This window comes from Pempheris klunzingeri, chromosome 2 (assembly GCF_042242105.1).
Source record: "Pempheris klunzingeri isolate RE-2024b chromosome 2, fPemKlu1.hap1, whole genome shotgun sequence".
In the NCBI taxonomy this organism is placed as follows: Eukaryota; Metazoa; Chordata; class Actinopteri; order Acropomatiformes; family Pempheridae; genus Pempheris; species Pempheris klunzingeri.
The window spans coordinates 2744225-2767705 of record NC_092013.1 but is presented as its reverse complement, the minus strand read 5'-3'; the positions used below and the strand labels follow the sequence as shown (position 1 = coordinate 2767705).

General features: G+C 43.9%; 2 protein-coding genes across 2 annotated transcripts; both read right to left on the bottom strand.

The window, feature by feature from the left end:
• Nucleotides 1–597: 597 nt before the first annotated feature.
• On the bottom strand, nucleotides 598–9262 carry LOC139208994 (SRSF protein kinase 3-like). The gene is made up of 15 exons (XM_070838777.1): nucleotides 9138–9262; nucleotides 7965–8186; nucleotides 7778–7886; nucleotides 7595–7682; nucleotides 7107–7194; nucleotides 6814–6920; nucleotides 6562–6727; nucleotides 6374–6399; nucleotides 6208–6264; nucleotides 5137–5497; nucleotides 3880–3977; nucleotides 1577–1684; nucleotides 1402–1471; nucleotides 1230–1322; nucleotides 598–981 (listed from the first exon to the last, which is right to left on the bottom strand). Exons 2-15 carry the CDS (start codon nucleotides 8152–8154, stop codon nucleotides 797–799), a joined length of 1746 nt encoding a protein of 581 aa, XP_070694878.1. The 5' UTR covers nucleotides 8155–8186; nucleotides 9138–9262; the 3' UTR covers nucleotides 598–796.
• A 5205-nt stretch (nucleotides 9263–14467) lies between these two features.
• On the bottom strand, nucleotides 14468–22313 carry ccdc120b (coiled-coil domain containing 120b). The gene is made up of 10 exons (XM_070850324.1): nucleotides 22208–22313; nucleotides 22013–22112; nucleotides 19992–20122; nucleotides 19290–19391; nucleotides 19074–19194; nucleotides 18904–18963; nucleotides 18442–18595; nucleotides 18245–18346; nucleotides 16052–17089; nucleotides 14468–14564 (listed from the first exon to the last, which is right to left on the bottom strand). Exons 2-10 carry the CDS (start codon nucleotides 22059–22061, stop codon nucleotides 14468–14470), a joined length of 1854 nt encoding a protein of 617 aa, XP_070706425.1. The 5' UTR covers nucleotides 22062–22112; nucleotides 22208–22313.
• Nucleotides 22314–23481: the final 1168 nt, after the last annotated feature.

Below are 23481 nucleotides of genomic sequence, written 5' to 3'. Positions count from 1 at the left end.
GGGCAGTGTTACCCGGATTGTTAAACAGAACCATCTGGGAAGAGGGCTGTGGAAAATGTTTGAGAACCTCCTAACACGGGCGAACTTCATCCAGAAAATCAGATCAACAAGCCATGAAACAAAGTTCAGACCCAGAAGAAGTGCTGCTCAGATATAAGTGATGCTTCAGCACACACATAACACATTAACTCGGGTTCTTTAGAGATGGACATTTGCTTGACGGTCATCTTCAGGGAGGTTGTGTGTGATCTCTGAGGCACCAAACACAGAGGTCATGTGATATTATTAGTCCTGTGTGACTCGTCATCTCTGCAATTAAGGATTGTTTTGTTTTTTTTCATCATTTTTCTGCCTCTTTACCGGTCGAGAATTATGAGAAGTGATAAAAAATAAAAGTGTGACAGCATTTTAGGTGCAAATCCAGGTGGAACCATCTTGTTTCACGGCATGATGCTGATGTTATGCAGAGCCTTGACATCATATTTGGGGTATAATGTTGGTAAATGATAAGTAAAGCTTCATGTGGATGCACTGCACCAATCGCAGGTACAAACAGAGCGATAGAAGTAAAGATAAATCAAATCTTGTGTCCATTTATTGAAATCCATGAGCTTCAGTTTGTTTTCTAGGAAGACAAAACGTCTCTCTTGTCTTTGCTATGTGTGAGTTAGAAGTGACCAAAGGACCTGCAGGGAAAAGGCTGTTAAATATTTAACAAAGCTGCGAACATGATGCCGGCACCAGATTACGCCTGTATATCCCACAGGTGTCCGAGTCTCTAAGTGTCGCGGTGATCCTAGGAGGTGATCCAGGGGTGTTTCAGGCACTGGGCGGCTGTGGCTCTCTGAGCTGGCAGCAGCTCCAACATGGTCAGGAGGAACGAGCTGAACTGGGCGGCTTCCTCCCGCGGCCACTCGTACTTCTCCAGCAGGATCTCGAACAAGCTCCACGGCATCAGCTTTGAAATGTGTTTGAGTTGTCCTGCACGGGGCGAGAAGTCGAGTGATGCACCGATCATTTGGCAGGTAGGAGAGTTTCTGTCGGACCAGAAGTTGCTGACTATTCCAGTCCAACTATCAGATGCAGATAGTTTGGTTGTATGATGAGCAAATAAGAATTTCTACAAACAAGGCAATTCAAAGTGCTTCACAGGGACATGAAACACAACAAAAACACGCCACAGAGACATTAAAGTAGTGCTGCATCTGTAATGATTCAGCATGTTTTACCTTTACGGTTGAAGTATCGCTTGGCATTCCTCCCTGAGAGGGCGAAATGGCATGGAATGGGCCCCAGCAGCTCAATGATGTGGCCGATGTGATCTGAGAGCACACAGTTATTTCTATTATAAGCACATTTAGTTTAATCAAGGACAAAAAGGGCGTAGTGAACTGCACAAACCTTCCTCGCGGGAGAACGTGGCCCCTGACTGGGGGTCGAACAGATAGTCTCCTGTGGCCAGCTCAAAAGCCTGCAGGACAAAAGGTTCGGTGGTGAAACAGCAACGCTAGAATGAGACATATTTAATTCTTTGAAGAGCACACACACACACACACACACACACACACACACACACCATGCAGGCGGTGCTCCAGATGTCGGCCGGTGTGTCGTAGTCGGCACCGATCAGGACCTCGACAGAGCGGTACTGACACGTCTGGATGTCCTCAGTGAAGTGTTTGTGCTGACGACAAGAAAGATCAGACTTTAACGCTCCACTATTAATCAAAAGGTGTCAAATTCATTCTTTTTTTTTACATGAAATGACTTTTACTCTTCATCAGTTATGTTCATATTATGTCAGTAATTATTGTATCTAGTTATAAAACTAAAATGTGCCTTCAGTCACTGATAAACTAAACTAAACTCACTGAAACTTATTTCTAATAGCTGAGAGTGCAGTGTGTGGTGCTTTGAGCTAAATGCTAACGCTGGCACGCTAACATGTCGAGCCAAATCAGAATCAGAATTACTTTAATAATCCCCAGGGGGAAATTGTTTTTTGTTCCACACAGCTACAAGAGAATAAGAATAAACTTCAAACACAAAGTAAAATATAAATATATAAAAGTATGAATTAAAAAAAAGATGTATTAAAAATTATTATTACAAATTATTACACAGAGGTAAATTACTGCACCAGGTGAGTCCAGAGTCTTATAATAATAATAATAATAATAATAATAATAATAATAATAATAATACCACTACTAATAAAAATATATAACAACATGCACAATCATAGTAAGGCGCTGTACTATATAATACCAATAATACTACTACTACTACCAACAATAATATATAACATGTACACTCAGAGTGAGAAGATGTATTATATAATACTAATAATACTTAATAATAATTAATTAATTAATTAATAATAAATGTTGGCATGACTACATATAAATATATGAATGAATATTCAACACATGACAACATGACAACTGGACCAAAAAGAAAAACTAGAGAGAGAATTAGGACAATTTTCTCCAAAAGAAAACGACTTTGTATTTTTTTTAAAGAAAATACATTCGGATTAGTTTTTGCATGATTATTGTATTTTGTATGTTGAGCTGTTGAGTAACTGTATTTATCATCTGGGAACAGTTTTCATCAGGAACTTAAGCTTAGCTTAAAGGAGATGGAGATGTCATCAGTTTTGTTGACCTGATGAAGCCAAGAAAGTTATTAAAACTCATGAATTTTGGAGCAGCTCATCCCATATTTGTAAAAGATATTTGACTACAAAAATCAAAAAGTCGATCCTCTGGTGACCACGAACGAAGCACAAAACGTCACGTGCATCCAACCAAACATCGTCAGCTGTTTCCGTCTGAACCAAAGCGGTGGATGTAACCATACCAACCGCAGGCACGGATAGAAAAGCTTTTAAATCAGAGGGAATAACATCATAACCGTCGGCGCTGGGAAGCTCTGAAAGGCTCAACGTTTAAACTGAACGTCTCTCTCAGCCCACGCAGTCTCGTCTCTCTGGGGACACACGGCAGCTGCTGCCTCTTTCACCGGAGGGCACGGCGAATAAACACGGTGCTCTGCAGAAAGCACCTGTCACTCTTGGTTCAGTGGGAAAATGATGGGCTGTTTGTGTGTTTTACACTCTAGACATGATGAAACACTTCACAGTTTGCTTCGGCCTGTCAGGACGAGCGCCACCCGTTTGGTGCCGAGCATATTTTGAACTTGAAAACAACTCGAGTTCATCTTTTGTTGGTGTTTTTTTGTTGCCAAATTCTGAGAGAAGTTGTCTTTCGGAGCCCACTGAGCAGTTGCAGATACATTTAGATGACGTACAGAGCTTAACAAATGTATTAGACCACCACCCAGTGGAAGGTGTTCGCCTCCCCTGCCCTAAATTAACAGTATTGCTGATTACCAAACTATTTTTTTAGTTCCTGTAATGGTTAATCCACCAGTATGTGTAAGCTCTTTAATCTAAATGATGTATTTGAAATGATGTAAAAGGAATCTGGAGTAGAGGAACTGATGGACTGGACAAGTCAAAGTCCAGACTTGAATCCTATCGAACAGATCTGGGATTTATTGAATTAGAAAATAGATCACACACTAATTTAATCCAAAGCAAGTCTGAGGGAACAGCTGGGAACTATTTGGAGCTCAATAACAAAAGAGACGGTGGAAAAGTCCATGAAAACAATCAGGGCCAAAGGAGGTCAAACTAAATATTAAGATTTTTGGTTAAAATATGTGAATAAGGACTATTTAGTTGTTCCAGTTTGTTATTTGCCTAATAAATAATAAAACAATGTTTAATTTGAAACAAGTTTTTGACAGATTTCTATTTTTATATATAGAAACTATTTAACTGTAATTTCACAGGTTTGTTGAACAGCCACTCACCACCCAGCAGGCGTTGCCCAGGTCAGCGATCTTGATGAGGATTTTATCAGCGTTCTGGGGCTTCAGGAGATCCAGAGGAACGTCCGAGTCACTTATACCTGAAATACATAAGAGAAAGTGATCAGACGTAAGTAAATATCAATAAATAACAGCTCGTGTAAACATGCTAATAAATGTATAGATTTTCACCAAGCTGCAAACAGGAAGAGGAAGAGGCTGATGAAGAAATGAAACACAAACTAGTGATGTGCGGATCGATCCTGAAATATCGATACCTCCGATACCGGATCTTTCTGCTCTAAAATCGATTCTCAAATCAAAATATCGATACTTTTGATACTTCAGTCATTTGAGGTAATGTATATCCTTAACAGGAACTACTTTTTCTTCCGCCTGGGTAACAATGTAACATGAATTAAGACGCAAGTTTGCATCTTTATAGTGGTTCTTAATAATAAAGAAGAATTTATTTTAATGTTTTTATAATTGTACTCATTTTCTTTTTTTCAGAGAAACACCATTTTCACATATTTTGTATGATTGTGTCCTCGTTTGGTTTTTCTACTGTTGTATTAACTCGGCTATATTGTAAATGAGGCCGCTACCTCAATATACTTTTAAAGTTTAAAATAAATAAATAAATAAACAAATAACTCTGCCTTATATTCTTAAGGAAGCTATGATTTGAAATACACTTCTTTTTTTTTAGATTTAAAAGACATATTAGGTGTAGTCGCATAAAATATAGGTATCGGTATCGGTATCGGTATTGTACGGTGGCCGGGAGGTGCAAAACAATTTTACAATACCAGAAACACTTTTACAAAGCTGGAGACAAATTTACATTTGAGAAAACAAATTTACAAGACGTGAAACACTTTTACAAACGCAGAGACAAATTTACAAGTAACTTTTCCAACCGGAAAGGGAATGTACCGCGTTAATCGGCTCATATGTTCGCCACAAAACGGGTAAAAGACCGCTTGACTGCCGTCCATCTTGGGTCGCCATGAACTCCTTATCACTTCCGGTTCTACTCCACAGTTGGTACATTCCCTTTCCGGTTGAAAAAGTTACTTGTAAATTTGTCTCGGCGTTTGTAAAAGTGTTTCACGTCTTGTAAATTTGTTTTCTCAAATGTAAATTTGTCTCCAGCTTTGTAAAAGTGTTTCTGGTATTGTAAAATTGTTTTGCACCTCCCGGCCACCGTAGGGTATCGGTATCGAACATCACTAACACAAACGTGATGAGACTGACCGCGGGGGGAGGATGGTGAAGGTGGAGGCGGCTCTCTGTCTGCAGTCTCATGTAATGGCCCTGATCTGGAGCCAGAGACCGCGCTGAGGTCTGGCCACGAGCAGATGGAGGCCCTGTGGCTGTGCGGAGCCACGGAGTCCAGTCCGTCTTCCCACAGCAGCGTCTGCCTCCTGAACCTCAGGTTGGGGCCCGAGAGCTTGGAGAGGCAGGTGGAGCTCCGGGTGCAGGTGGGAGCGGTGACGTCACTAAACGACACGTGGAGTTTGTCTCTCTGATGGCGGTCAGAGCCGCTCTCCTGTCCTCTGCGAGTCCTGTCCTTCCTCGTCAGTCTCTTGATTGGGCTGTTGGAGAACTTGCTGGACTGTAAAAAAAGGAGCAAGCAGAGGTGAGAAGAACATTTAACCTGAAGATATTACCATTTTGAGAGGAAAGCAAATCATGCAAATTAAAGCCACTATAAGTAAGATTTGAAAATGTCTGACTTGGATGGAAGTCAATGAGAAAATGAGCTGACTTCTTGCTTTGATTCATCAGCTCAGGATGTTCGTTTAGTAGATTATGGTCCCATTTAGAGGGAAACAGACCAGGAAGAGGGGGTACGCTCTGATTGAGAAGTGGCTACCTGTCAATCAGGATGGAGGGGCGGCCGTGTGTGTTCATGGCACTTTGCACATTTGAGTAGATTTAAACAAACTAAACTTGTTTTGGGGAGTTTGACCCTGTCGCAGCGTGCTTCCAGTTCATTTTTAAACATTTTGGAGCACTACAAGATGCTTTAAGCCTGTTTGCAAGCCAAAATTAGCACCTTAATTAATATCACAGTCAAAGTGAGTTGTGGATGCACCTTGCTAACAAAGCTAGCTCCACCCTCTCGTCCAAATATGGTCACAAGACAGCGACAGGAAAAAGGTGCCGAACTTGAGGTTTTTAAAACAGCAGTACACAAACTGAGCCTGTTAGTGACTCGATGATGCCAGCACACATAAACAGGTGTTTTATTATCATTATTATGAGATGATTATTGTCAAGATGCATTTAAGAAGCTGAATAAAAACACAACATCTGTCTTACCCACTCCCCAAGAGTGTGGAAAACCTCGGTCAGCTTCCCCAACAAGTTGGACAAACTCTTCAAAGGTCATAGCAGAAACACACGGGTCATAGTGCAGTTTGAAACGAGCTACAAACTAAAACTGGATGAAGTAATAATGAAGTCATAATGAGGTCTGGTTGCACACCTGCTTTTCTCTGGAGCTTCTGTTCGCTGGCAGGAAGTCAAAACATCAGCAGGGAGAAGATGCACAGGATGTGAAGATAAGTGAGAAAGACAAAGTTTCTCTTCGTTTAAAAAGAGGAGCTGTGACACATCGTGCTTTAGAAATGAATCCAGACGTACGTATGATGTGCCAGTGGCAGCATCACTAACCTGAGGAGCCGGTGAGAGCGGAGGACACCGGCAGCTGCCACAGCTTGGTGCCGGCCGCCAGGTCCTCAACGTAGGCCTCGTCCACCCTCAGCAGAATGTTCTCCGGCTTGATGTCCGCGTGGATGATCTTGCATTTGGTGTGCAAGTAATCTAAACCCTGCAGGACCTGTGACGAGGAATGAAAACACAGTCACTGTCAAAAATGGAAGATGAGTCAGTGTAGGAGATGATTTAAGGTGGAGTGAAGGGCACCTGTGTGAGGATGCTCTTGACGCAGGGCAGAGGGAGGCCGGTGTAGTTGGATTTGATGATCCACCGCAGCAGCTGATGTCCCAGCACCTCCAGGACCATGCACACATCTGGTGAGCAGTTAAGGACCTCGTCTCATAGTCGTCCTCTGGGTTTCTCGAAGGAGGCACAAACACTCTTAAAGTCCTGTCTGCGTGGGAATGAGCGGCAGAATTTAAGAGCAACACCCGACAGACAAGCCGAGCGATGCCAGCGCGGAGGTGACTGTTATCATTATGTCTGTGTGTGAAGGATACGCTCTCCGTTCGCTCCAGTGATCCTGAAGTCATCGATGAGGTGCACGATTCGCTCACGTTTCCCATCTTTGGGGTCGCTGTCCCTCACCTGAGTCAGACAGGGAGCATGTTATAGTGTCAGCACACACAGAGAACACCACCTCCTACAAACAGCTTTGATTTCATTAAACTGAGCTACAGCGGTGAGATGCTGGTTGTCTGTACGTAAAAATAATTAAATCTTTGCAGGGGGAGGGAGCTCCACACACAGTATTACCACAATCACACACAGTGTGTACATCATCTCCTGCCAACACATTGAACACATGACGACTACTGACTGGAAGAAGCAGCCATCACAGCTACATGTGAGCTTATTTCTAATCCAAACACTGTTAGTTGTGTCGTTATTGTCATCTGAAGATTAAATAGTTTCATCTATTAAAACTGCACAAGCAGAACTAACAGAAACAGAAACAGAAAACAATGATATGTGTGTTCACACTGACGCATTTCAGAAGTTGGATCTCATCCAGCGCCGTCTCTGTGAACGTCTGAGCACTCTTCACCACCTTCAGTGCCACAAAGCGCCTCTTCCTGCATGCCAGACAAGTGTGACAGTCAGCTACTCTTGCTGTTAATGTGTTATTGTGTTTGCACGCCAAAGGCCAAAAGGTCAAACCTGCACTTACACCATGTCCCAGCACAGCCACACGGTAGAGAAGTGACCCCATCCCAGCTTTTTAACCACCTGGTAGCGGTCGATGAAGATCTCTCCGATCTCTACGCGGTGGTAACCACCTGCAACACAGCGTGCATGAAGGAGAAGGTGCGATCCCTCTGAGGAGGCAGAGCTCGGCGTTTCAGGGCGGTGCCTACCTGTGCCGTAGTCTGCAGGGCTCTCCTGCTGCTCGTCATAAGGCCCCGGAGGCTCGGGCTGCTGAGGAGGGCGGTGGGCAGGTTTGCCGGGCAGAGGGGGAGGTTTGGGACTCTCTGCTGGGTCTTTGGAGGGTTTGGAAGAGCTGGCCGAGCGCAGGGCCGATATAGCGGCGGCGTATGAGGAAGACATGTTTGACCGGAGCCCCGTGAGCTCGAGCTCAGCTGAAGAAAGCGAGATGCACTGATTTACGTTCAAAGGTGGCAGGAGCTCATCGACCCCGCTTACATGTCTGCAGCCAAGAGGTCAATCACCGTCTCTGGCTGCTGGTTTGTGCTTTTAGTCGCTGATTGCAAGGAGGCTGTTTGCAATGACATTTCAAAGGGGGCCAGTGAAAATGCAGGTTTATTTTTAGCTGGATGAATGGCATGTCAACGTAAATAGCTCCTGACTCTGGCCCACATGCAACTGAACACTTCCTGATTTTGCACGGACTACTGGTGTGGTAGTAAACATGAAAGGCAGGCAGTTCGGATTAATCCACATTTTCCAGGGAATTCATTCATTAAGTGAGTAAAGAGATCAGAAAAACCACAGAGAGGTCCTCACTGTGCTAATGAGCAGTGAGGCCGGACTGGTTTTTGTGTGGTCGAGCACTTTGTTTAAATGGAAATGTCAAGATGTCTACACGAGGTCAAGTCTTCAGCGAAAAATGGAACAATGCGAGGTATAACCAGCACTTCAAAATAAAAGTCCAACAGCAGCACATGTGTCTTGATTTGCTTGATAAAACCTGTCCCATATTAACACAGTCTGCAGTATATGTTACCTGCCAGGTATTCAACAGTGTAACTCACACTGTAAGATATTTAAAATCGAGTATATGAAACATTTAAAGCTTTTATATTTAAGTTCAGTGAATATTCTAGGTAGATTTCTTTTTACACACACTTTTTGCCATCTCCAAGAATTGTTAATGTCTCTACGGCTTGTTTTAACACTACACATACTCAAACATACTTTTATTCTGAAGGTCTTTCCAGGAAGTCTAGTTTATTCTAGTGCCAGACTAAAAAAAGTGCTGCAGCATGTTGCTGCCTGCTCTTAACTTTGAGACCTGCTGCTACAAAAACTAAAACAAATACTCGACAACATTAGAGGAGGAGCTGACTTACCCCTGTGTGTGATAGATCCACTTTTAATATTTCTAACGCGGGAAATAAAAACCAGCCTGGCAGGAGGACAGCAGAGACGCTCAGTGCTCTGATCCTCACTCTGGTCTGAGACTGGAAAACACTCAGGTCCAAGAATAGTAAACTGCTGCTGCTGCTGCTGCTGCTGCGTTTCTGACATTTATCACCGTGTAGCCACCAGCTCTGGTTCCAGAGGTGGTGGGGAGGTCACTCTTTTATCTCCTCGTGTATTATTTTATCTGCGACTCTCATAAAACCCAGTCCCAGGTTGTAGAAATACTACAGGTCACCATGAGAGCATTACAATAATGCTACAGGAGAATAAACAGAGGACAGCGAGGCCCTCTGGGAGGGTAACGAGACCCTTTTTACATTTAGTGACTAAGCAGCGATTCTCATACAATATGAGGCTGTTGTGCTTCATATAAACTGAGAATAAAACAATAAGACAGAGCAGTAAACTCAGATATAATCTGGATTATTTTCTGCAGGGCCAGCAGCGATACCAGTTTACATTCACTTCAGGGGGGTGGAAACAGTCTGCAGATGTTTTTAGTTCATCAGGCGTGTGAAGGATCCGGTACTGACGTCAATCATTATCATTCAAATATTCATTATTTAAAGAGTTAATTTTGACTTCTTGAATTGTTCGTTAAAGAAAGAGTTTGGTCTTGACCTGAAGAGTGTCTCATATTTGCTAACATGTTGACATGTTGGACAAACAGGCCCGTGGACTGAATCAGGCAAAGCAGAGACACTAACAGGAGCAGCAGCCTCCTTAAAAAAGGGCCATCAAAATCAGTATCTGTGCACCATATTAAGAATATTTTCACCTCTTTCAACAGGGAACTGAAGCCGTTCTCTCTCTCTCTCTTTCTCTTTGTTTGCTTCAAAGCCACCAGACTCCATTGACAAAACCAGTCATTTTACCCTACAGAACACAGGCGTGCCACAGCTGCCTAGATCGATCAACCGACACGTTGGTTCGGACTCCTAATCGACTGTTTAAACGCGAGAGACATACGACGAAAAGACATGAGCAAACTGACTGGTAGAGGCAGCGGAAGACCGTCGAAACTCCTGTTTTTCTGCGAGGACAAATGACTGTTCTGTGTGAATGGAGTCTGGTGGGAAAAAGAAGGAGAGAACGGCTTCAGTCCTGCATTTAAAGAGCTGTCCGATGGCAAAGTGAAGCCGGGGAAATATTCTAAAACACGTTTGTGCTGGAGCAGAGTAGCAGCAGACGTTTTTATTACTCTTCCTTAGGAGTTGAACAAAAGTCAACTGGACGTGTTGAAGGTACTTGAAGGTACACATCCAGTTGACTTTTGCTCAACTCCTAAAGGAATAACTACGACCTGGATGTTTTTATTACTACTTTTACTTTTACGACACAGTTCCCAGAAAAGACTTTTTCCATTTAGCATTTTTAAAGTCTGGACTGGACTCAAACCGACCACACGTGTGATAATAACATTAATAAGTGCTTCATTTGACTTAGTGTGTTAGTTTTAGCACCTGCAGACGTGTGTGCCGGCTGATGGACGCACAGTTAAATCACACCAGAATGACCCAAAACACCGTCTGAGGTTTAACCTCACTGCGTCCACTCCTCCTGCACGGTAAACAAACACGTGACGGTTTCAACATGACACTTTATTTAGTAGAATGAATGCACAGTCTCATACATACAGTATAGGGCGGGCCTACTCAGTCTCATCTCATAGGCCTGGTTATAAAGAGAGGAGGATAGAGAAAAACAGCTGCACTTAAATATCTAAAAAAGATAAGAAGAATAATCAAATATTAACACGCCACACTGCTGAGTGAAATGGTTTTAACTCACATTATCAATTCCCGCACTGATGAGGAAGAGCTACAGTAGATAGCTACAAAATGTTATAGGTTCATAAATATAATATAGTTTGAATAAATTTGCTTCGGAGCTAAATTTATATCATTTATTTTCAACTTACAGAGTACGTTATATGAAAAATACATTTACGACCCCCAGTGCACAGCAGTTTGGTCTTTGATTTCAGGTTTTAACCAGCCGGAAGAAGCTGCATGAAGCTGGATACCGAGAGGACGTGAACACATCAGACAGCAGAAGAAACCAGGCAGCGTCCCCACCGGTGGGCTACAGTTTGTACCAGAGTAGGAAATAAAAAACAATACAGCTGATGACAAAGAATTACATTCAAATGAGTCCCAAGATGGCCGAAGGTACATCAGATGGAAACGGGATAGTCTGGATTAGTTTGAGTGTGGTTGCATGAGGTCCTCATCCAGTCCTTAAAAAAGGGGCCATCAAAATCAGTATCTGTGCACCATATTTAGAATATTTTCACCTCTTTCAACAGGGAACTGAAGCCGTTCTCTCTTTCTCTCTTTCACTCTTTGCTTGCTTCAAAGCCACCAGACTCCATTGACAAAACCAGTCATTTTACCTTACAGAACACAGGAGTGCCACAGCTGCCTCGATCGATCAACCGACACGTTGGTTCGGACTCCTAATCGACTGTTTAAACATGAGAGACATACGATGAACCGACATGAGCAAACTGACAGGTAGAGGCAGCGGAAGACCGTCGAAACTCCTGTTTTTCTGCGAGGACAAATGACTGTTCTGTGTGAATGGAGTCTGGTGGGAAAAAAGAAGGAGCTTCAGTCCTGCATTTAAAGAGCTGTCTGACGGCAAAGTGAAGCCGTGAAAATATTCTAAAAATAGCGGAAACTTACTGATATTAATGATTTTTTTTTTTTTTAAATGGACCTTTTTTTAGGAGGCTAAAATCCATTTTCCTGCTCCCCCCCCCGTCCACAGCAGTACATTACTTAGCATCCGTATGGTGACTCGTCTTATCTACGGAGTACCTCATGCAAAAAAAAATAAAAAAAATCCGAACTATCCCTTTAATGCCTGTTTACACTAAGACAAATATTTTCAGTCTCCTTCAGGATTTCATTTATTTTTCAGATTTTTGCTGAAGTTTATAGTGCAGAATGCTACTAAGACTCTGATTACAAACTTAGAAATACACTTTTATTGTGACACATAACTACTTATTTTAAAAAAAAAGTTACTATTATTTTTTCTTTTTCTTTTTTTTTTTTTTTTTTAAAACAACACAAAACCAAGCACGTGAAAATGAGTCATTACAAATACAAAAGAGAAAAGAAATCAGCCAGAATGAATTCTCATTAACACATTTACTGGTATGAGACCTGCTCACACCGTCATTTAAACCTGCAGCAGCCCCGTTTCTCTTCACAGCCAATTAAACAGTGTTCACATGGGGGTGGAATGAAGTGGGAGGGGGGTGTTTTGATTAAATACTTGTATGGTTAGTTTAAAAATGACATTGTTAGTACGGGAACAAAATATCAGCTTGAAACTCATCAGTACACTCCAGTACGCTATGTACAGACTCAGATAGACCTTCAGGAGACGTTTTCCTTTAGTTTCCCCCTCCCCCAAAACCCCAACCCCCCCATTTATAAACCCTGTGAAAACCTTCCTACTGCCTGTCATCTCTCTTGGTGACAATTTCATAGGGAATTAAGGCTTAAGATGTTCATAAAGTGCTCCATATGACACTGAAATCCTCAACTGAAGGCAGAAATAAAAACAGATCAGACACGAGTAAACGACCGCCGCACGCCAGCCCTCATGTTTCACCTACACCGGGTCTAATTATTCAAGGTCAGCACGGAGACGTTCATCAGCCAGAAGCTGGAAAACACACTGGAAAGTTAAAAAAATCACAATAAAAGATTTATGACATCATTCCAAATAACCCTAATTTAGTGACATCGTGGAACTGCTTCCAGTTTCTGATTAGACCAAGCTCACAAAAAAAGGCTCAATGCTAGCAGATTATTAGAAAGCACTTTAACCCTTTCATGCACAGAGGTCACTGCAGTGTGTTTTCTTGTATATGCATGAGTTTTGATGGCATAGCTGCACATCAGCCACCACAGTGAAGCTACTGCATCATCTCATACACTGACTGCTGCCCAGTGGGAAGCCACTGCAAGTGAAAAAATAAAAGAGTGAAACCAAGATGGCCGACAGACAGCCAGAAACATCATTTCTTTCTCTTCAAACCTTCTATAAAAAGAAACCCTGGCAGGTAAGAAAAATATGGTGACATCAAGTAACATCTAAGGAGTCATGCAATTGCTAAATTTTGCAAGTATTGATTTTATATTGGGAGGAAATTCTGATTAATCACGTGTCCACTGAAGTGTCCATCATGCATCACTAGCTTCTCACAAATTTGTACTTTTCAATCTGTACTTTTTGTTTTAAAAAGGGACGGACTATTTAATTTAATTGTATTTTATTGTGTCTAAGTTTCTGTTCAATTTTGTATTTTAATATTTTGTATTGTTGTACCACACTCTGGCACAACAATTTCCTCCGGGATAAATAAAGTCGGTCTTATTCTTATATTTCAACTACTGGGCATGTAAATATATCTTTATAAAATTTGGGGTTGAAAAAAAAAAAAAAAAGTTAAAATCTTGTTTTTCATGCCAAAAGATGAATGAATAAAATTTTTTAAATCCTTACTGAGGTGATCATAGTTCATGCATGAAAGGGTTAAAGGTTTCTAACCAAGGTTTAGTGTTGATATTAAAACATTCAGGCTCTCCCGTCCGTCCGCTGCGGTTCTCGGCCCGTTTCGTTCATCGAGGGTGAAAAAAAAACACGAATGGCTGTGAAATCAAAAGAGCAGATGGAGACTGAAGCATGTGTTTTTTTGCGCTCTATATAGTTTACAAACACACATTCACCGGCATGTATTAATACTTTTTCAAACGGCGTGAGCTCATATGACACCTTTGTATATCACACGCTTAATGAGCAATAAATTACCTCTTTAATAGAACTGTTCTTTATATCCCAGAAGATACAAAATAGTAATTTAGAGTTGTATATATTCTGTAAAAAAGTATATCTCAGGGTCATTAGGGAGGATTTTACTGCTCGTGTTGGACCGGAAATATCGATATATGAATAACAGCGCGACCGTATTGTTGTGGGGTGTGTCGCCCCCCGTGCTCACCCACATGAGAGCGCTGGGTGTGGAGTTCACACACGGGGTCAGTTGTAACACGGGGGAACTTGCCAAGGCTTTTTCACACTGTACAGCTACAGTTTGTTCGTTTATTCCAGTCTCTTTCTGCTGAGGTTGCCGTGTTTTGCTTTTGCTGTTGAGGTCACGTTGTATCAACTTGTGTGTGTGTGTGTGTGTGTGTGTGTGTGAGGCTACATATAACGTGTGTGTGTGTGTTCTGCTGCTTCAGACTAGGGTGCCTGGGTCTGCACTGGGTTCCTTTGGGCTCACGTCTTGCATCTGTGGATGAGGAGTCTCCTGATAGAGAGAGAACTCCATCGATCTGTTGGGGGGGGAGGAAAAACAGATCAATACAGCTCTCCACAAACATGAGGCGGGATGTGGAGGGTAAAGAAATAAATAAAAACTGAGAATACTTTTTCATGAAACCACAAAAAAAAAAAACACAACAACAACAACGTATGAATCATCGAGTTTGGAGAAGGACGTCCTTGAAAGTTTATAAAGTGATAACCTCTATTTTTAAAACTTGGGTCCTATTTTTAGATAATTTAGTGTCTAAATGACTGGTAGGTACAAAAAGTTTTGGAGGTGGTCCAGTAATTCGTCTCAGTTGGCAGCCTCCAACGGGCTGCAATGGCTGCAACATGATCCTTTGGGGCATCTGGGCCCATCAAAGTACATCCACTGTAACTGACAGGCTCAGATTGTTATTCTAAGTGTGTGACAGCATCATGGAAAGGATCCCTACAGAGAGAGACCTGGAAGATCCTTTTGGTTTAACCACAAACAGCCGTTACATCGCTCTCTGCACACACACCAGACTACATTCACAAAAACACTAATTCTACCTGGCAGAACACGGATGTTGATTGTCTAATTGTTGTGAATTTGGTTTGCTTAACAAAGTCAGTTCACATCCAAACTAACTTTTCAGAGCACCAAAGTCAAACAACAACACAAACTAACTAACCAATCGAGTCAGTGGAAGACCATCAACTCCTGTGTTCTGCCAGGTAAAATCCCTGTTTTTGTGAATGTAGTCTGGTGTGTGTGTGATATAACGGCTGTTTGTGGTTAAACCAAAAGGATCTTCCAGGTCTCTCTCTCTCTGATTGAGAAGACTCGACTAGTATTAGATCAGGAGACATCCGAGTGGGTGCTGGCATGAGGCTGCAGGAAATGCTGCCGACGCAAAACACAAACCCAAATAAAACAACTGCGATTGTAAAAGTCACCGGATGACGGATGGGCTGAGAGAACAGCACCCTTCCTCAGCTGGAGGACTTGCTGCCAGCTTCCATCTTCCGAATCTCAGCAGAAAATACTGAGTGAGGGGACTGTTTGCAAACATGCATGCTGGTATTTGTAGTTCAATTCTTATATTCATATATCATGTAGTAAATCAGATGTATAAATCCATCACCAAGGAACCGCTGTGTTATTTTTGCCGTATTGCTCATTTACAAACCAGCCTGGAGATCTACGCTGTGTGAGTAAACCTACTGCAACACAGACGCGACCTTCAGATAGTAAATAATGTCTCCAGGTAGTTACAAGAAGTTTATCGAGCTACGTGAAGACATGTCTCTGTCTCTGTGTGCACTCTGGCCGCATGGTAATTATTTCAGTACCTTCTACGCTTCAGAAAAACATCAAAAACATATTTTGTGAGCTTGTAGTTTCTATTTAAACTATAATGTTTGTTTTTTTTATTTGCTCTCTCTGTATAGATCTTTATTTTATTTTATTTTTATACATATATTCCTTCTTTCTGTAGAGAGACAAGAGACAAACGGAGACACTCACCTTCCATGCAGCGGGTGACCGTGGAAGCTGGCTGACTGGGGTATCTGAGACCTGTGGAGGTTGGCTGGTTCACCTTGAACAGACTGGGCCTGGTGCACCAGCGGGTGGGGGTGTGAGAGGCGAGAGATCCCCGCCTCGTGGCCCTTTGGGGCGGCGGGCGGGTAGCCGAGGGCGTTCCTCAGGTACCAGTCCCTCAGCCCCTCCAGAGCCAGGGCTTTATGCAGGCTTCGCGTGGAGTCCTCTGGGGTCGGGAGAGAGAACTGAGGGGGTCTGCGGCCGAAGGAGGGGCCCGACAGCTCGGTCTGGTAGGGGTGCAGGTTGGGGATGGAGGACGTGGTGGTGCCGGAGGCGGGGAGGGGAGACTCGTACGCCGACAGCAGGATGGCATCCTGGGGGTGTTGCTGCAAAGGAATGAAGGGTCCACAGGATTTGGTTCTGGTGACTTTGACTCTGCGCAGCTCGGCTTCGGACCCTCGGAGGACCATGGGGCTGTAAGGAGGAGCGGCGCTGGGGAGGTGCACCTGGGAATGGGAGAAGCCGTTGGCGTGGGGAGGCACCGCCGCAGTGGAGGAGCGGGGGGAGGGCGCGTCCTGCCAGATCCTGCCCGTGGACTGGTACAGATGGTGCTGCACCTGCATCCTCTGCTGTTTCCCCCAGATATAGTCCATCAGTAGCTCGTTGTAGCCCCCGCCCGCCGCTCTGCCCCCCATGGACAGACGCATTTTGGCCTGGTCCACAGAGCCGTCGACGTGCCTCTCAGGGCTGCCCAGGTGGATGTGTCGCAGCTTCCCGTCGGTCAGCGTCTCTGAGCTCTTGTAGGGCCCTCCTCTGGGGGGCATCCCGTTTCTGGGGGCGGGATCGTCGGGGAGGGTCGATCTATCCAGCAGGGCCTCGGAGCTGTTGCTGCGCCTGGCCCGGGAGCTGTAGGGGCAGCCTCGGCGGTCAGAGGACGAGCCCTCCTGGGCCAGAGGAATCATATAGGGCACGTCCAGGCTGCCAGACCACTGCTTCAGCCCATTAGCCCCCGCCGCATCCGACCTACGGCAGAGAGGAGCACGACAGCAGCTTAGATTAGGAGAGGACGCAAAGCAGCTACGTACAAAGAAGAGTGAGTGAAAGCAATTTCAAAGAAAACCGTGTAACTGCATTTCACAGAAAATCACTTAAGAGGCGACGCAGTGTTTTCATGCTTGTGACCAGCGGACGGGCCGAAGCCCTCGCCGGGAGCTAAATATGACACTAATCGCTGTTACAGCCCCGACTCAGTGTCTGCTCTCAACAAAGTCATTAAGCTATTTCCAACCACACAGTTATCACAGTGGGGGGGAGCTGTAGCTGCACCAGACAGCAGCTGCACTGTGTCGCTGCGCTGACAGGCAGGATCATGTCCCACCGTTATTCTGAATACGACGACGTCCCGAACCTGAATATTCTGTTTGGATGTTTCAAATTAGGGCTTATTCCCAACTTCTGATTAAAGGGACGGTTCTGATTATTTGAGGTGAGGTTGTATGAGGTTCTTATCCAGTCAGTTTATTATCATCATCATCCTCATCATCATCCTCATCATCCCAACTAACCATTTCAAACATCAAAGTCACACAATAGCAAAAGCAAACTAGATAGATAGATAGATAGATAGATAGATAGATAGATAGATCAGCAACTCCCTCTGAGAGGTAAAATCACTGTTTTTGTGAATGGAGTCTGGTGGCGAGCGAGAAGGAGAGGAAATCATCATCAATGTAGAGCAGTGGAAATATTCTGGATGTGGAAACAACACTTAAACTGATGTTGATTTCTCTACGTGGCTGAAATATGTTTTTCTGCTGCTATCTTCCATGTTGCTTCGTGTCCTTACTGCTCCTCCTTACAGCGCCATCTACTGTACATGTACGTCATACAACCCCAATTCAAATAATATTACAAACCATTCCTTTAAAGGCACGTGAGGTATGATTAATGCGATTTAGGTTTAGGGGCAGCACATTTAGAATATGTGTCTCAGTTGAGGTTTTCAAACTAACAAACTAACATTTTCAAAGACTTTACAAGCAGAAAATATCCCACTTGTTTCCCTTCTTTCACATGATCTTCGTCATGGGGGTGTTTTACGTTAATCGAGGGATGTCAGTGGAGTGCACCCTTTCATAAGCTGTCTGTTCTGTGGATGCACACGTGATGACTGATTACCTGACGTGGACGCTGATCGGAGCAGTTCGGGCCAAGAGAGGAGTAGCTGGAACACTTCTACCCTCGACGTTAGATGCACTTCTTGGTAAAGAGTGAGTCGGGCTGCAACACAAAAGGACACAGATGTGTTAGACATTCATACACCATACAAACAACAGCACACGTGTGCACGGCTGGCAGCACTTTGACAGAAGTACCTAACGGAGCTTGTGACGGAGTTGCGGCGCGTCCTCATCTCGTAGTAAATCTCGACCGGGGAGAGCTTCCTGCTGATCCTGTGGTCGGGGCTGCCAACGGTGAGCCGGGGCTGAGACAGAGAGCGCTGGTCGGCGGCCACGCTGGGCGAAGACTCTTTTAGGGCAAAGAAATGATCTTTTAATGAAACAAGAAAAAAACAGGAAGAAGAAAAGAAAGACAGGTCTCTTTCATTAAAAGCTGAGTGCACTACTTGGGGGGTTTCTAACTGAAATGAGACAGTGTTTTCTTATTTGGTGTCTTAACACCTGAAGTGCAAATGAGCCTCCCACCTATTAAGTATGAGTGATGTGTTTTGAATGTGAAAAATGCTGCAAATTCATTGAGCTACTTCTACGGGCTGCTGCGGCACGGAGCTCGTTCTGAATCTGGATCTGCAGCGTCCAGAGGCTCTGTGGACTCACCGTTGTCATGGGACGTTGAATCTGACATGGAGCTCGTGCTCTCTGACATGACGGTGTCCTCTGAAAGACAACGAGACGACACACAGACGATGCAACATGAAGTTTGATGTCTGTGTTTGTTGTTTTCTTTTTTGTAAGTGGGTGAGGTTTTCGTTGCCGTGCAGTCATACCTGTGTGACACCCCCGATGAACCGTCCTCTTGCTATTTGGGACGTTTCGCTCTGACTCTGAGTGTCTGTACAGCGCACCGGTGAAGATGGCTTTCATCTGCTTCCTCTGGGCCGCCTCATCCTGCAGCCGGGGACATTCAGCCGAGTTACACCGCGAGCAGACGGCGAGGCACGGCCGCTGCGTACGCACAATTGATATTCAAGGTGTTGACTTACCTCTGCCTTGCTGTTGGGCGCCAGGCCAGCTCTGCGCTGCACCACTGGGGGTTTCTCTCCCGTCTCAATGGGGAAAGCACGTGGCAACTTCCCAGTCAGCTCCTGCAGAGGACATCATTGATGCCACTTAACAGATTACTTTTAATCCCAATAAAACCACCCATTAGATAGTTGGCTGCACTGGAACAGATAATGCTTCTATCTAACTCTGCAGATAAGTAATGCTTCAAACTTGTAAATTAGCTGAACTGAAAGCAGAGCAGACGCCTCGTGAATACAGTGCGGTCACTCTACATCCAGCTGAAGCCACAGGGAGGCTTTTAACAGCTGCTCGTGAAAAGCTGAGGCAGAAATATCTCTGACTCTCAAGATCAGAAGTTCCCAGATCAGAAGAACCCTTGCGATGAGGATGGAGGGAGGATCAACCACAAACACTCGGTTTCCAGCTAAATGCAGTCTAAAGCACAAGCTCTGCAATAAACCCTCCCTTCAGGAAGGTTAGAAGGCGGAGATTCAACCGTGTGGTCATGTTGGGGGGTTGTAGTTTGTAGTTTGTCTGCAACACAGTTCAAAACTAGCAGCACCATAAACTAGATCCTCCAAAATGACCAGACAGCGAACGTCACGATTGAGGGTTCGTCAGCATCGGACTCTTGTAGCTCGGCCCGACAAACTGGAGCCTAAGCGTGCGTTTTAACTCACCGCTTCCTGCAGGCAGACTTGTCTGAGCTCTCCCACTCTGGTGCTGAGGAGAGCCTCCAGGGCCCGCTTCCTCTCCTGCAGAGCCACGATCCTCTCGGCCTGCAGCTTGCCGTCCTGGCAGCCTTGCACATCTACAAAGCACAGCACAGGCAACGCAGCTTCAGACGGACTGAATTAAAGCGTGAGGCCGGCTCTGTTCTATATTTTATTTGACCTCAACAAAAGCACCGCAACCGACACTGAATTGATCCCATTGAGGAGTATTATCTGTGTATCTAAAGCCTGATGAGATGCTCAACACTTAATGTAACACTAAATATCCTGTGTCTTCACTTCGGCCTTTAACTTTTCCTGAAAATTATTTTTGCTTTTCACTTTACTCTCATACCTTCACCCTTCTTTTAAAATGTTTACTGGATTTTATGCATTTTTTGAACTCTAACGCTAATTATTATCATAATTTAATATGTCGCTATGGTTACTTCATGTCACTTCTTCATGTGAAGCAGGTGGTGCTGTACACATAAGTAGTAGTAGTAATGTAGTAGTACTAGCAGTGGTGGGCCGTCTGAATCACAAACTGATGTTAATGACATTTTGTCCATGAATACTTATTAAATAATTCCAAATGTTCTGTCCGCTTCCTTTCGTAGCTTCTCCGATGGTTGTGCTGCTTCCACACATGTATTTTCATATTAAAGCATTTAACCAATCACATTTCAGCCATCATTTGTTGCCAGGCAGGGTCAAAGTAAAAGAAGTCCGAAGGCCTTCACAATCCGTTCTGCAGACCCTCTAACACAAAATAAATGTCCATGAAACTGTTGCTTCAACCGATCAGGTGTTGAGTTGGTGTCACCAGGACCCTCTAGCAGGCGTACGGCTACGTCACCGTGTTCAGACCCGTTGATTGGATAGTCTGGATTGGACAGAATAATCTGTACGACAGAGTAACTGAACTGTTTCTGAGGAAAGAGAGGAGGATGGATGTTGTTTACAAATAATCTCAATTTTTGGGGAGTAAAATGTTGCTACTTTCCTAAATAATATTGTAAGTTTATGAGGTTATTATTGATGTTTATTATGTGTGTAGCTGCAGTAGAAGGAGACTTGTTCAACCCTGGTTTGTTTATTCAATAAAGGCATTTATTGTGGCTACAGGAGTTACTACTCTTTATACTGTATTTCTGCATAATAAGATGGTTTTTATAACCATAGAATAGTTATTGAGGGGTGGATTGATTCAGGCGGAGCACTGCTGAAGGCCTAGGTGTGAAATGCACGATCCTAGTACTAGTATAATAATAATAATAATGATGATAATAATACGTTTGAGTCCGTCCCCAAAATGTGTATTCATCCACGGCTAAAAATAGTTCTTAAACAAACGCACAAGTGACTCATGTTTGACTAAACTTCAGTGAGAACTACAACTGTGTTTCAAAAGCTCAGAAATGTTATTTGTCCACTGTCCCTGTTAAATAAAGTAATAAACTAAACCAAAGAAAAAATGACACTTGATATTTGTCCCTTCGATGGGAACCAGCAGACGGAGACGACAGGGAGGTCAGAAGGTTTGGAAACAGAGAAACAGACTTTTCCTTTAACAACAGACAGACAGAGATTCAAACTAACACATTTTATCATCTAAAAATATTCCTATTAAATTAAAGATGCTGTGTTTTGTTGCACACTGGTTGCTTTTCAGAGAGAGAGTGTGTGTGTGTGTGTGTGTGTGTGTGTGTGTGTTTCCAACAGCAACATGTCTGCCCACAGTTGGTGAAAGTAGTGAGATAAGATAATCGGACAGCTGCAGTGACGAAAGACCTTCACACACAGCTGCTTCTTCACCTGGATGTTCCCTTGAGAAAAACACCTTTGTTGTCAGAAAACACACACACACACACACACACACACACACACACACACACACACACACACACACATTTGCCGGGCCACTTAATGCTTGCCCAGACGTGAAAGTGTGTGTCTTCACACTGTGAGAAGTCACTGTAACTCACCAGGAGCCCCCAAACCCATGGATGTGATCAGATGACCTTTGACCTCCATGTGATGGAACTCTGGGGACTTTACAACTCGCGCTCCCAGCCGCGTCCTCACCTGATGGGAGAGAAACTGAGATTAACCTGCTGCTGAGATGCACGAAGGAAGCGCACAGAGGCTCGGGGGGGGCGGGGGGTTCTCCTCCCTCTCACCTTGCAGTATCAGCCATGTGTTTCCTTCTTCAGGTCTCGAGTCAATGGTTGCATTTCTGGGAAGTCAGCAGTAGATAAGCAGGAGCGTCTCCTCGATCAGATCACACCAGGTACCATCGGGGGGAGCCACTGCACCTCTGGTCAGTTAAAGAAAAGGTTTGTTAGACAGTTTTAATAGAAAAAAGTGAATGTTTTCATGCTTCTGTGCCTGAACTAGGTGACCGCCAACCTGACATACTGCACGAAGTAAAGAGGAACTACAATCAGCACTAAAAACATTATAATCCCTGATTTTATAATGAATAAAGCCACATTGAAATATGCATCTGGCTGCTTTTATAGATCATTTATTAAATCTCAAAAGTTCAATAAAGGTCTGATCATAACTTAACTTGCAGCTTGAGGCAGCGTGAAAGAGAGTAATGCTCTAAAATTAGCTCTCAGATACAATTAGCAACCAATTAATTTGCGCAGAGAAGAAGAAACGAGACGGGGAAAGTAACATTAATAATGCATGGACAGACACAGAGAGGGAGAAACCTAATCCCTCAGTGTTTTATGTCTCAACAGCTACTGGTGCTACAGAGGGGGAGCCAGAGGAGCAGAGCCAGAGGCAAAGTGAGGGAATAAATAACAGAGGCGAGGAATAAAAGCAGCGTTCAGTGGCGTTTCCTCTTTGCTGCAGTCATAAATATCAAGGTTTACATGAAATTCACTTTGCGTGGAATTACTTTGACTGTGCTTTAAAGCTCCTACATGCAGAATCAGAGCGTCTGGGATGATTCTGTTGAGAAAAAAAATGAAACTGTTGCCTGAAATTGAATAAAGAAAGAAAAAGCAAGTGAAGACATGAAACGCTGCCTTCGCTCGACTGTTTCATGTGCACTTCTCCACACAGAATATGGGGATGGGGGGGGGATGTTCATTACAAACAAAGCCTCTCCCCTAATGCCCAATAGAGACTCGACATCCAAAAATAGCGATCGCCTTTTTCCTGCCAAAAGCCTCTCATTCAACGCTGCTCACAAATCGCTGCCATAAACAAGCATCTTGCCAGTCGAGTAAATCATAAACGATTCCATTCAGCCCACAAATCTAGATGGAAGGCCTGGAGGGCTGCTTCTGCCAGCACGGCGTCTTTCAAAAGAAAACATTTATCCATCAGTCACTCCGAGCAGCTTGTCTCTGCACACAGCTGATCAGCTCTCTGCTGGCTTTTTTTTTGGGGGGGGGGGTCAGCGAGACACCGCGTTCCGTTTCCCTCTGCTCAAACA